The sequence below is a fragment of the Zosterops lateralis genome (assembly GCF_965231275.1).
Source record: "Zosterops lateralis genome assembly, chromosome: 11".
Classification (NCBI taxonomy): domain Eukaryota; kingdom Metazoa; phylum Chordata; class Aves; order Passeriformes; family Zosteropidae; genus Zosterops; species Zosterops lateralis.
In genome coordinates, this window is record NC_139771.1 from 16638715 (window position 1) to 16653060 (window position 14346).

General features: G+C 39.6%; 1 protein-coding gene across 1 annotated transcript in view; it reads right to left on the reverse strand.

Moving 5' to 3' along the window:
- Nucleotides 1-2398: 2398 nt before the first annotated feature.
- SUCLG2 (succinate-CoA ligase GDP-forming subunit beta) overlaps nt 2399-14346 on the reverse strand; it is a 115772-nt gene continuing 103824 nt past the window's right edge. Inside the window, exons 10-11 of the mRNA XM_083869551.1 lie at nt 10799-10919; nt 2399-3571 (exon numbers count right to left, since the gene is read on the reverse strand). Of these exons, the coding sequence (XP_083725677.1) occupies nt 3456-3571; nt 10799-10919 (237 nt within the window). The 3' untranslated portion in view covers nt 2399-3455. The remainder of the gene's footprint in view (nt 3572-10798; nt 10920-14346) is intronic.

The following is a 14346-nucleotide window of genomic DNA, read 5'->3' on the forward strand; positions in this document are numbered from 1 at the left end:
CAGATTTCCTGGCTTTTCTAGCCCAGCCAGGCTGCTCAGTGCTGTGTTTTGGGCCACCCTCAGTACATTCAGCCACTCCTGGCTCAGCTCCCAGCACCAGGGAAACCTCCAGGCCAGCCCCCAAGTCCCACAAGAACCAGGGGATGTGACTGTAGGTGCCTGTTTTGGTTTGAAAGCAAAACAAATGAGAGGCTCCAAGTCAGAGATATAATTTAATAAGAAGAAAGGTAAAAAGGTAAAAATAAAATAAAATAAATGCAATAACACAAAGGATCACTGACAGAGTCAGAATACAACCTGAGCAGGATGGTGGAAGCAGTCCAGGTGAGCTGCTCTTCCTGAAGCAGTGATCCTGTAGAAAGGTCTGGGAGCTCTGCTCCTCTGGGAATCCAGTGGGTAAGTGCCACTTGCACTGTCCCACATACCAGCTTATATCCAGGTGAGAATGCTTGGCTCCTCCCCCTGGGCAGAGCATCTCACAATAGGATGAGAAGTGTGAAGAGGGTCCTTGATGGCCCATTAAACAGAGATAACCCCTGGAGGGAGTTACCTGTGACTCATGGGCCAGGCGTTAATGGGCCATTAGCAGAAGACACCCCAAAGACCATTAGCAGAAGAGGCAGGGGGCTTGGGAAAACACTAGCCCACCTGGTTTCAACAGTTCATGAAGATGGTGATAGAATAAATACTTTGTGTACATCCTACACTGCAACCCAGGACAGTGCCTGAAACCCACAGGGCAGCAGGCAGAGCTGAGCTGGGAGAGCAGGGCAGGACAGCCAAGCGCTGCTTGGCATCTCCTCCTCTGGTGACTGATGTGCCCTGCCAGGCTGTCCCAGCCCAGCAATTCTGCCCCAATTTACCAGCTGCTCTGCCCCACTGACAAATAGGATGGTAAGTGCTCATTAAGGACATTATTCCAGAAGTCCCAGCTGTTACACTTTGGCTGGGAGGATTTAAAGGTATCTTGTTAAAGATGTAACACAATGTCAGCATTAACGGTTTCCTCCTGTTTCGCCTTCCAAAGTGTCCTGTCCTACAGAGTTTTGTTAATACAGGTTGAAATCTCCAGATTTAAAGGCCAATTAAATCCCACTTAAAGCTTTCACAGAGAGGATTAGCTGGAACTTACCCACTGCTTATGTTGCTGTTTGGTTTCTGTGGGGAAAATGCAACTAAAAATGCCTCTTCTGATGAGACCAAACCCAACTTTGCACATTGTGGAGAGAAATGATCCACACAAATAAAACAAAGCGGTCCACACCACCACAGCAAGTGCCTGTGAAATACCAAACCTTCAAAGATACCAAACCAGAGCAGAGGGAATTTTCCATATTACACCTGAAAAATTACAATTATATTGTTCCATTCTGTCTGTGTCTTAAACTTGTATGTGCTGTCATTGGCCTACATATAAGAAAAGATATATTGAGATAGATAAAATGATCTACATTTTTATACAAAAGGTAAATATATTGGGGTATAGCAGTATCACCCAATGGAAACTAAATTCCAATGCATTTGATTTCATCCACCTGTCACAAAATGCTGAATGGAAGAGCACAGGCAAATTAAACATTTTTCTATTTTATAGAAAGGACTAAGTCAATAAACATGTTCGTTTTCCCATTTATTTGACAAAAAGGTGTACACAGTATTAATCTCTGCAAAACAATAATTGTGTATGCACAGTGGATGGTTCTGAGACCAGAGTCAGGGACACAGTGTGTGACAACATTGCACAGACAGTTCTTCCACAGAATCTTATCTTTCCAGTATTAAAACATAGAAAATAGGACGTGACTCTTATTTATTGCGGTGAGGTAAACATTTCTTCCTTCAGAGCAGTGTGGCTTTTATGCACCTTCAAGAAAGCTGCTAACGACACCCTTCTCCTTCATTCTGTCAATAACTACAGACCTGGTGGCATATTTATTGCTGTTCTAGTGGTCACACATTTTCTCCTTGAGCAATATCTAGAGAAAGGAATGGAGAAGGAAAAACCTGCAGGAATTGATGATAGCAACCTATCTGCACTATTTGTCTCAAGAGCCAAAGATTAGTGCAGATAATTTGTTTTGAATGTAACAGTTCTAATGGAAATGTCAAGAAAAATTTATTTACATTTTTCTAAGCAGAACACAGTATTGATTGGAGCTGCCCAAAAAAAATCACAATTAGGAATTTATTTCACAAATTTTTGTATCTCTGCCCATTTACAAGACCAGATCATAATATCCCCTCATTTGTTCACTGTTCAAATTTATTGATGATTTTCAGCACATAATTCCTGGGCAGAGTGAGATTTGTACAAAGTTATTTAGTTACACAAGATCTTTAGCATTGCCTTCTGTTCCCTGAATGAATGGTTTGTGTAACTAACAGCTTGAATTTTGACTGCTACAAAGGAGTAAATAATCAAAATTAATCTTGGTCAATACCTGAGTACTGATACTTAGGTTTTTTGGTTTTTTTTTTCCTTTTGCATATTTTTACTGATGCCTGAGAAGTCAAATATTTTAAAAATTGGAAAGTTCTTTTGTATTTCATTACCAATAAATTAGAAATGCTTGTTGGAAGTTAAATCAGCTGAAGAATTCTTGTGCTCCCTAGAGAAAAACTGCTTCAGTTTCTCATTTACTTTAATACCTCACAGCAGTGACATTCTCACAAGAAGTTATTTTAAAAAGTTAGCAGCCATTTCTTTAGTGGCAGAAACATCCTCCTGGAGGCCCCTGTATGGCATTGCTACACCTGGAAATACAGCAGGGCATTTCCAAAACAAGAAAAGAAATGAATCACATTTCAGTGGTTTATAGGCACAGTAAGAGTGGGAATTTTCCTTTCAGTACCAACTACTAAATCCCCTTCTCCTATTGTGAGGTATCCATTGGCATCAACAAAAGAGAATCATCTTAAGGCAAAACCAGTGATTTCCAAAAAAAGAAAATCAACATCATTCACTTGAATAAAAAATAGGATTGTAAGCACAGCTTTTTACATTATTGTAAAAGTCCATAAAAAATATAAACCCACTGTTAGTTCGCTGAATCTTTACAATATAAAAACACGAACGAAAATATTGTGAAATAGGTGACCTAAAAGTGTTTGATTAAAGAACAATTCTGTTGACAGAAGTTGATTATTACTCATTTTATCTGACCATGAGTTTATCAGTGACAATTCTGGAAGGAGAGGCAAAAAAAGAGCTTTAGGGAGTGAAGTATTAATTATTACAGTTGTGACTAACAAAATTATCAAAATGAGATAAAGACATAGACACTTTTGAAGATTGGAGGCTGCAAAATTTCTGTGGCCTGGGTTGGCCAAGTATCTCCAGTGAAGCCACGAAGCCTGATGAGTGCTCAGGAGAACTCCATTAATCCTCTGGAACAGCAGCAGGAATTCTGCCTTGTGAAACACAGGCACTTTCCACGAGAATAATCTTCAAGGTGTTATTTTCTGGCCACACTTGCCACTGCCTTCTTGGCTGCATCCTCAAGGTCATTGGCAGATGTGATGGGGAGGCCACTTTCACTCAGAATACGCTGGGCTTCCTGGACATTTGTTCCTAAAAAAGAACACCAAGTATAATTAGTAATTAATATTAATGAATAAATGAACATCTCCGAGCATTACTCTGAAAAAATCAGGTAATCCCTCAAACTGCACATCATTTCAGTTTAGCAGCAAATTCAAGGAGTGCCCTGGACTGAGCTGAGAAGAGGGAGCTCTTCATTCCAGTGACAATTGTGACAGACAATACAATCTGATAATGGCACTTGTGTGCCCAACAGGGGCTTTGGGAGGATTAGAGGGTCAGTGCAGCATCCTCCAGAGCCAGCAGGGACATCCAGCAAGAGCCCTGGATAATGGACCACGTACCAGGCTCTGCTCAAGACATTTATTAGCCACAATCAGCTACAGCTAATCAGTGAAGTCAACAATAACTAAAATTCACCTGTGATAACTGAGAGCTGCAAAATGGGCTGTTGGAGGGCAAAGATTTGGGTAATCCTGAAATTTTAACCAGGTTTAAGTTACTCCTGAATATGCTTTTGAGTTTTTACTAAAAACAGGGAATACAAAGGTCTCTGAGGTATTCAGCATGACACCAATCCCTCCTCTGTTTATAATTATAAATTATTAAAATCCCAGAAACATTTAGGTTGCAAAAGACCTTAAGATCTTCAAGTATGCCTGGAAAGGCAGCACTGCCAAGCCCACCAATAAACCAGGGCCTTGAGTGCCACATCCACCCCATCACAAGGAGAATATATGATTAAACAGCACAAGGGCTCCAGTTTGTATGGAAAAAGCTCAACTTCAGGCAATAGACAAAAGCACAGGAAAGGAAAAAAATCCAAAGCTGAAAAAGGTATTTCAGGAAAATATATTTTCCCCACTTTTCACACTTATCTAAAAGACAAGAGCATCACCTTCCCATTTAGTCTGTCTCATTCTTTTTGGAAAACTAAGACTAATAGAAAATCTGAATTCTCCAGAGCTTTCTCCAGCAAGGCCAAGTGACACTTTTGATCACTGCTATGCTCTGCACCACAGAGGAACCTGGAGACATCCTGCTGAAGAATCCACAGTTTGGGATCACACACTAGTCACAAGCACCCTGAGCTGATCCTCTTTAGAATCATTTCTATCCTCCTCCTCCTCCATGTCATGTTCCTTGTTCATTTGCCATGTCAAAATGCTTAATTACTTTGTAATTCCTAGACCTAGCAAAATGAATTTTAATTATATTTGGAGCTATAGAGTAATTATACCCTTAATTATTAACCAAGCAAGAAGCCTACTCTTTACTGTGCAACTTCCAGAGTGCTCATTTTAAAGGATGATTTTTAATTTTTTTTTTTCCTTTGGCAGACTTCATAAAACATCTGAAATGGCACCACAGAGGCAGAGCATTTCAAAAGGCTGTTTCATCAGCAATGCTCAAGTCAGGATTCCCAGTGAAAGGGACCAAAGACATCCCTGTCACAGCACTTTGTGATGGGAGAGGCAGGACCAGGGAGAGGAATGTGGGACCCCATCTGCTCCCTCTGCAAAGGCACTGGCAGAACAGGTCGTGCTCCCCATCCTTGTGCAGTGGACACGCTGTAGGGTTTGTGCAGGAAGGTCAAAGACATCTGAAATCTTTGACAGAAGGGGGATTTGGTTGCTTAGTAACACCCAGAACTGTACAGAACTTTTTCTACAGAAAAAAAAAATATAATATTATGGGCAAAAAAAAAAAAAAAAGCATAATATTTGATTTTTGTTCAAATATCCTATATAATGTAATGTGGAGGCTGCTTCTTGTCAGCCCAGCACTGCACAGGGGAGGCAGGAGCTGTTCCCAAGGTTCTCTTCTCTTTGGAGTCCCTCACATTGGTACAGTGATTCCCAACATGCCTTAAAGGTTTTGTCTTTTATTTAGATACAAGTGAGATAAACATTTTAAACAGTCAAGAATGTACTGATGTCTCAAATAGGATTCTGCAAGACAAAGTGTTATGAGGAGAAAAAAATGGAGAGAGGGAAATTTTCCTGGAGATTTTCCCACACAGACAAAAACATATTGTGCTGTTTGTGATAACCATGTATTTAAAACTAACTTTTGCTCTTCACTAAGTGGCCAATATTAATTTACTAACGGGTCAGAGAGGGAACAATACATTGGATCTGTTCTGCACTGCATTGATTGCTCCCCACACCACTTGTCCAACATGCATTACAAAATCAATACAAAACACAGGCCCCTGAGAAGGGAGGGGGGAGTTTATGCAGGGAAATGAAATGATGAAAGCTGAAAATAAAAATCTCACAGCAATCAAAAGTGTTGGAGTACATTTTGTATTTCTTAAATAAAAACACTTTTATAGGCAGGCCATACAACTAAACACACTTTTCAGCAAGCATATCCTTTGCTTTAATTCTCTTTTTTTTTTAGTGATAGCCTTTTATCTGGTTGTGATTAAGTATTTTAGCTATGTGGAGAATATGGAAATTATAATGAGCCTGCTAAAAGCAGAGGTAAAAGATTTAAAATTAAACATTCTGAAAACACTGGAAACATTTAGGAACCTACAAAGAACAGCATCTTGTTGCAACTGATGTTAAAATAAACAAATAAAGAATCCCACTTTTCCAGCATTAACCTCCTGCCACTGGATGGTGTCAGAGAACTGAAAACAGAATCCCATATCCAGACTATCAGAATAATCTGTCCTTCACCTTCCCTGCAGCCAACTGAGAAAAGGTGAAAATTCACAGGGCTGGAGGCTGTGGGGCTTTTGTTGTTGCTGGGTTTTATTGTTTGGGAGTTTTGTGTGTGTGTGGTTTAGTTTGGGTTTTTTTTTTAAAACTGCATTCTATGAAGAGAATGGCTTTCTAATTAGAAGTTTTTGTCTTCTGACAGATATTACTGTCAACAACACTCCATAGAAAACCTGGAAAGATGTAATTTTATCGGCATGTACCTTCAGGCTTTGTAATCTAAACATCCTCCTGCTGAAAACCTGGGCTCTGCAACAACCTCCCAGCCTGTGGAAATGCAATCTCACATTTACACTTCCGTGGACCTGAAATCCCTGCTACCAGTAGCAAAGCAAATGTGTTCAACTCATTGCCAAAAAAATCCCAATATTAAATATTCTAAGCATGTCTCTAGCAGTGGTACGATTACACCAGCACACATTGGGTGAGGGGGAATGGAAATCAAACAAATAAAACACGCCCAGTCACACTCCATATACAGAATTTGGATTATTCACTTGGACTGCCATAAACCCATCAGGAACAGGCTAAATGGCCACTGGTTAATGCTGGTGGTTAGAGAGGATGCAGGATCCTGCAATGCCATTTCTGGCTGTTCAGGTAAATAAGGGGCTAAGACACAGTTATATACATTTGCTGTGTGCTAACAAATAGATGAATAATATTGAAAAAAAAATCTGATGGACCCCGAATTTTTTTGTCATTCTAATATGACAAAAAAAATGTCACAACATGCAGAATGTCAATTATTATTAGTGACATGAACAGGTTGTACCCATGTTACAGAATCCCTAGCAAGGGTCCAGCTTTGACAAGCTGCAGTGCTGAGTGCACTGAGCCAAACCTCCCCTGGCAGGGATCCAGGCAATGCACTCCTGAATTCCCACAATCTGGAAACTCGTGGCCTCGCAGGTCCCAAACACAGAGCCCTACTAGAGAATCAGGTTTGGAGTTCATCTCTAGTTAACCTTCTTCAACAACATTTGATTTGAGGTTTGGCTGGTGCCAAGCTTTAATTAGTGAGCTTTAGGAAGGGAACATACAAAGATTTGGTGGTTTACACATCTCACACCTGTTGGCTCTGCAGTCAAGAATGAACCAATTTCCACTCTAAGAGACAACTAAACTTTATTCTGTCCACTCCATTTACCCTTTCCTACCTTAAACTTTCCCCAAAGAATACTTTAATCTCTCCCTCATGTTTACATCCTAACAGGGGAGGGCACATTTAAATTTGTGCTGAATGTTTAAACCCAAGATGTCTGAATTGGCTGATCTCAATGAAGTTGTGAGTGGGACTTTGCAATATCCCATTCTTGTCTCTTGACAGGCAATTTGGGATACTAAAAATCAAAAAATCAGGCACACATAGTAAACTATACCTGCAGACAAGATACACAAGCTGGAGCAAAGTTTCACTTGTATGTAAAAGACTTCTGAAGATAATAGAATATTTTAGATTTTGAAGAACACACAAAGTCACTAATCACATGAATGAAAAAGATAAAAAAAAATTGCATTCAGACATGTGAATAAAAAGCAACTTGTTTCTATCTGAATGTCAACATATTAAGTGGTTATGATTTCTCACAGTCTTTCTTGCCCTATGACCAGAGAAGGAGAGAATTCATTTTTTGAAAGAAAGAGGATATAAAATTTCCAGCATAGGGAATAGATATCTAATTCAGAATTCTTTTTTATTCTTCCCTCTTTCCATCTAACTCTGAGCTACATAAATGAGAAGCAAGGTTTGGCTTCCCTTCAGCACTCCTAGTCAGTTTTCACAAAATTTAACTGAAGTGTATTACATTTTAAAGTGAAAAAAAATCCTGCATAAACCCAGCATCAGTTACTTTTCTATCTGTAAAAGATGAAATCTGGAATATGTGTTTTCTCCATTTGTCCATGAGCTTTTAAAATAATAATCCTGTGTCTCAGCTGGTGAGTTCTTTACTGATAAGGCAAGCAAACATATGTAATTATAAAGTTACCATTTTCAAAGAGGAGAGTAATCCTTTCTTTATCCACTGGTAAAACGGCTTGTAATTATTATACAACTGAGAACAAAGATTTGTCCACAGAATCCTACTAAATCAAGACAGATTTGACTGATTAAAACTCTAGTCATCAAGACACTTGTAGCACAGTGCATGTGGGCAAAGAGTCTTTAAAGTGCAGGTCACAAATCTGTTAGATTTATGGGAATAATCACAAACCTTCTCCTGGGAAAATGTTCAAAATGGAAACCCAAAAGAGTGCTTGTTCCTTTTTCTTCTTTTGAACTGTAAAAATGTTATCAGGGATGTTTTAAAAAAGTCTTGGGTAGTCTTATTACTTCCACAGTACTCATTTTTGATTCAAAATCCTTGTAAGTTTAAATAACCTGGTGTGAGTTCAAAGAACAATGAGGAAGATTAAGGATCTGGAGGGATTGATTTCTGAGGAAAGATTAAAAGGACCAAACATAAATGTATTTCTTGGTTAGGTGATTAGGGAGGCACAGAAAACAGCAGTGACTTGCTAACACTTCCAAAGTACAACATCTGAAGGTTGTAAACATCATAGATCTTTGTTTAGGATGAACATGAGGAATAAGAGGAGGAATTATAAAAACTTTTGAGATAAAGGTTATGCAAAAGTGGGAGTTTGCTGTATTATTCTGGGAGAGAGCTTCCTAAAGAAAAAGTGGCACTTCCATTTCCAGAGTCAGTCTAGGAGAAACATCATTATAGCCCTAATAAACAGTGAGCAATCCTGGGAAGATGGAAATCCAATGATGTTTGCATTCAAATCTGTATTTGACACTGAAGATTCAGGTTCCATCTCTGTGGATGGAGCAGCAACTGACTCAAAAGCTGCAGAGGCACAAGAGGAACAGGCACCTCTGCAGGGCTTTCACTCTTATTCTGTACAATCATGGAATGATCAAAATTACAGGAGAAAGGCCAAGCAAATGCAATGGCAGACCCAGCAGACTGCAGTTTAAAATGACCAAGTTGCTCTTCTTATTTCTTTTAGAATAGTTTTGAATATCCAAATAGAAACATCTTGTTCACAGGAAAAATTAATGGCTTTTTCAATATCTTCTCTTAAAAAGCAGCAGTTACAACAGTTGAGAAGTCTCACAGATCTGACAGATGAAACTTTCTCCCAGCTGTGAATGACAGGAAAAGTTTGGGTTTTTTTTGCTATGACAAAAAGTGAAACAACATTGCCTCGAGCTGATAAACAATGAGATTTTATATAATGAGACTTTTCTGCTTCTAAGCAACATCCATCAGTCTCTCCTTCATCCATATTAAACTTTTTACTCAGTCTCTTAAGGTGTTGACTGGTGCTGCGCCATCCAAAGAAAATTTTCACAATTTATTTCTAAAATCCATTTTAGGGTATTTAAACTTCAGCACAGCAGAAGTTGTGCCAGCACGTGCAGTGCAGCATGAGAATGAGGGAGGGGAAAGCTCTGCCTCCTCCTGAAATGCAGGAGGAGCATCCCCCTGACCAAAGTGGGCAGTCTGCATCCTCAGGAATCCTGGTCAGGGTGATTTTTGAAAAAGTCAAAAGCCTGATGTATTTAGAACATATTTTCCTCCCCCTTCTATCACAGTGTGAAAAACCACCTCAGTATTGCATCTCAGGCCCATAAAGGGATGCATTTCCTCCCTTCATCTCCAATGCAGAGTGACAGGACGTTTTATGCTCTTTACACACACAAACATGAATATGGATGGTTTTGAGTAAGAGGCCTCAACACCCACCCAGAAATGCCTCTGCTTTCCTAACCTATTTGGCTAAAAAGAAATATTTTCAGCTTACCAGGGTAGTGTGCTGATTGCAATCAAGGCACTTTTCACTCAGTGGCAGGAGACTCTCCCTCCTTCAGGGCACTTCTCAGAAATTAGAGGCAGGACTCCACACCCACTGCCATTAAAGTCTGGAACTGCCAAAGAGTGCTTGTCCTCCCCTCTCTATGGATTTTTTGTTTTTTGTGAAACAATGCTGGATGCACTAAAGAAAAAATATTCTTTACCATTACCAAATCTTCTGGGTTTTATTGGATTTTAGCTGGATTGGGGGGTTTGGGCAGAGGAACACGTTACAGTCATTTCTCTCTCAAAAATACTGTTTCTAACATCTTTCTTTTAATTATGGCACTGGTGTAAATTTAAGAAAACTATATTTTGCTGCAGGTTTAGCAATAATGGAATTGCATCCAATAAAGAAAAAAAATTTGAAAAATAAATACCTTCCAGTAAACATAAACTTGCATCAAAACAATTCCTATTTGCATTGCAAATCTTACAGGCAAACTCATAACGCTTCCATTGCAAAATTTCATTGCTTCCAGTACCATCAGGGACCATAAATGCAGAAATATGAGTGTGTTGACTTCAAGTTGTGCTATGGCTGAAGGATTGGACATATTCTTATTGTGTGGGACCAATCTTCTTAGGAGGAGAAGAAATTCTGAGTGAATCACTGAGAACCTGAGGGGTGATTTTGGTGTGAATCCAGCAGCACTCACCTTCCAATCTGACCACCAGAGGTACTTTGAGCTCCAGCTCTTGGCAGGCTTTGGTGATTCCATTGGCTATGATGGCACAGTTCACAATCCCACCAAATATGTTCACAAGGATTGCTTCAACCTGCAGGGAACAAACCAAGGAGGAATTGAGTGGGGGCCTGTTTATGTTTTGACTTTGTTTTTTAAATGAACACAGGTAAAAGATCCAAACCAGGAAACCAATTCCCCTCTGTCAGGCACATTCTCATTTATGGATGGTACAAACTTCACCTCTGCACTCAGAGGACTTGAGTCTAGGTCTGTTTTTGCTCCAGTACACAGCAGTGATTAATTTTCTTGGTCTAAACTGGCATGATAATTAATGTCATAATTAAAGTATTTACAAAAAAAAAAAAAAAAAAAAAAAAAAAGAAGTAATTTCTAGATATAAATATAAATATGTACCTTAAACAATCTATAGTTTGATTATTTTTATAATGTATTGAATAATCCTCAGAGGTTGGAGCTCAGAAGACACAGGGTATGAATGTGTGATGCACATGCAATGAAATATTCATGTGGACACTTCACAAACCAATCTAGATCTCCACTTTATCACAAGCACGACAGAGGAAAAGGTAATATACTTGCCCTGACTTGATAAAGAGGAGTAAAAATCCCTTCTAATTAACAAGGAGAGGCATGTAATGAAGAGCATTCATTACAACAGGTTAACTGATAACCTCAACAAACTGCTATTCATCAGTTTTCGGAAACTGCAATTTCTCCACCCAGTTCACAATTAAATTGCCCTTCACAACATACAAGACATTAATACATATAAGATATTAATATGATTTCTCCCCACTTGGTAAGGTAACATAATATTAACCCAAGCCCATATCCCAAGCTCCCCACCATGCCTTATTGAGGAGGGCACCACAGGGATGCTGTTCCTCATTCCTGGGGCTATCCCACAACATTCTGGGTGCTCCACAAGAAGCTTCACTGTGTGTCACAAACAAGCTTTGCCAGATTTGTGTTGACTCAAACCCCGGCAGGATAAAGAAGGGATTAGGTGTGAAGGGATGAAATATCACTGCACTGGTGCCTGATGTCAGCTGCAATTATGCTTAACTCACTGCACCAGAGGGAGGGATTCACTTTGCCCAGCTCCAGGTAGCCAAGCTCATACCAGCACCAGGAGAATTCCCTGAGGCCAGGCACGTTTATAGCTCTGCACAATCAGGTTTTATACCTCTCCACAGACAAAATGTGACAATTAACTCCTGTGATGTGCACTCACACACACTGAGTTCAGCACTGGTAGTAATACTGCCATCCACCGTACAAGAGGAAAAAACATCCCAACAAATGCTTTGCTTCCCATAAGACAGGGACACCTTTCACTAGGCCAGGTTGCTCAAAAGATGACCCAGAGCATTTTCAGTTCATGGGGCCTGTGCATGGCTCATGGTATGGTTTCCTCATCCCAGGCAGAGCCCAGGCTCAGAAGGATATTTATACCCCAGTCAAACAAGAACATACAATTTAAATGATTTTATAACTCTTCCTCATAGCCATGTTAAATGCATGTATTTACCAGTTAAGGGTTTTCTGGATTTTCAATTGACTGCAGTTATTTATTTCACCTTTGTGTTACAAAATCCTTAACTTCACAGAAGCTACCAAGAGTAAAACCATAGAAGGCCCCTTCTCTGCCTTGTTCCCATTGCCTGTGCACACACAAACATTCCTGGTGTTAGGAAGTAAAACCTAAAAGGAAAAACAGAACCCTCCCAACTCCTTATCCCATTAACCGTTATGCAAAGGGATCTCTCTATGCAAAACACTTCTTTGGTGTTAAAACATCCTGGTGATGGATTCTAACCCTGGGACACACCACAGACAGCACTCCACCCCTTCTAATACATCCTCCTAATTCAGGGACATTGCACCAGACATGTGACAGATCAACTTAACCAAGTGTGTTTACATTATTAGAGATAAGGAGGAGGATTTTATGCCCACTACAGATATTTTAATTCCTAGCACAGACTTTTTCATTTAGGGATCTGCTTTTCAGCTTTCAAGCTGAATTCTAATCATGTCTTCTAATCCATTGGCAGCAAAAGGAAAAAAAAAATGAAGGAAATTAGATGCAGCTTGGATAATTGATGTTTGTGTGCTTGGCTTTAATAAAAATACACTGTTAAATTAGAGAGGAGTCTGAAAGGATTCAATCAATAAGAAACTGAATCAGGTAGGGAATTCGATCTTGGGTTTTATCGTAATCTTCCCAATAAGCCAAAGGATCAGTTCAAATGATGCTGAGATTCACCTTAACTCTGCTGAAATCTGTGAACATTGTTTATATGTGCTTCTGTAGCCTGACTAGATCCTGCATTTCCAGCTGAAAGAGCTTTAGCATTCAGACACAGTGGATGGATGAAGAGGTTTTCAGTGTTTCATGTGCACAGAGAATGCACTATCTCTCTGTTACTTAAGTCTGTGAGAAAAATAAACCTCCTGTAGCATATCAGAACCATTATATATCCACAAGCTCAGCATCTAATGCCTATGGACTATCACACATATCAAGGAGAGGGCAAACTGCCTGCATACAAGACAGGTTACTAAATAGCATCATTATTCCAATAACCATTTTTACCTACCAGAATGCCTTATAAAATGTTTTTTGTATTTCAGCAACATTAGTAAGGAAACAAAAGGTAGTAGCATATCCATGGGTCAAGCTTTTTAATGCAGCAAAACAACTGACAGATGTGAAATCCCCACAAAAGGTACTTGCAACTGATTATGGATTCCTCTGGAGAAATAAGGGAAGTCACAATGGCACAGAAACATCACCACCAGTGTTGGTAAAACCCCACAGTCCCCCAGGCCTCAGCACCAATATTAGGAGGCCAAAGGAATAGAAACTGAGTGCTGTTAAATCTTTGCAAATACTGCAATAGCCATTAATCCCACAGCTCCTAAGTGCTGAATATGAAGAGCTATGCAGACACAGAGTGTATTTTCTCTATATATGAAAGTAGATATATTTATGGATAGCTATATCTATGTAAAATCTACATCACTTTATTAGTAAAATTAATAGTTTTAATTTCCAGCCACTTTTTGGCAAAGTCAGCCTTGGCAAAGCCTGCAATTCTGCTTTGAATGTTTGGCCCTCCAAAAAAGGCCCACGCTACAAATAAATGTAACTGTGTACTAACCACAGTGATGGTGTTGGGAGATTACTGCTTAGAATTGCATTGCATGACCAACATGATCCACAAGGGTGGCAGGTTCCACAAAACTAAGAGCATTTTAGGTAGGGCAGAAGCAGCTTTAGCATAGCTGGCTGCTTTCTAAAATCAGATAGAGTGTGTGTGCATTTACTGTATTCTCTTCTCATTATTATTTTCTCTAAAAATGTTCCCAGCCTTAACAAAACACATGCTGAGATGTGACCATCACACACTCAAGGATGAACATGAGCAGCACCATGAAGCCTTCCACCTTTCCACAGCCCAGCCACAAATCCACACTGGGGACATCTGGCT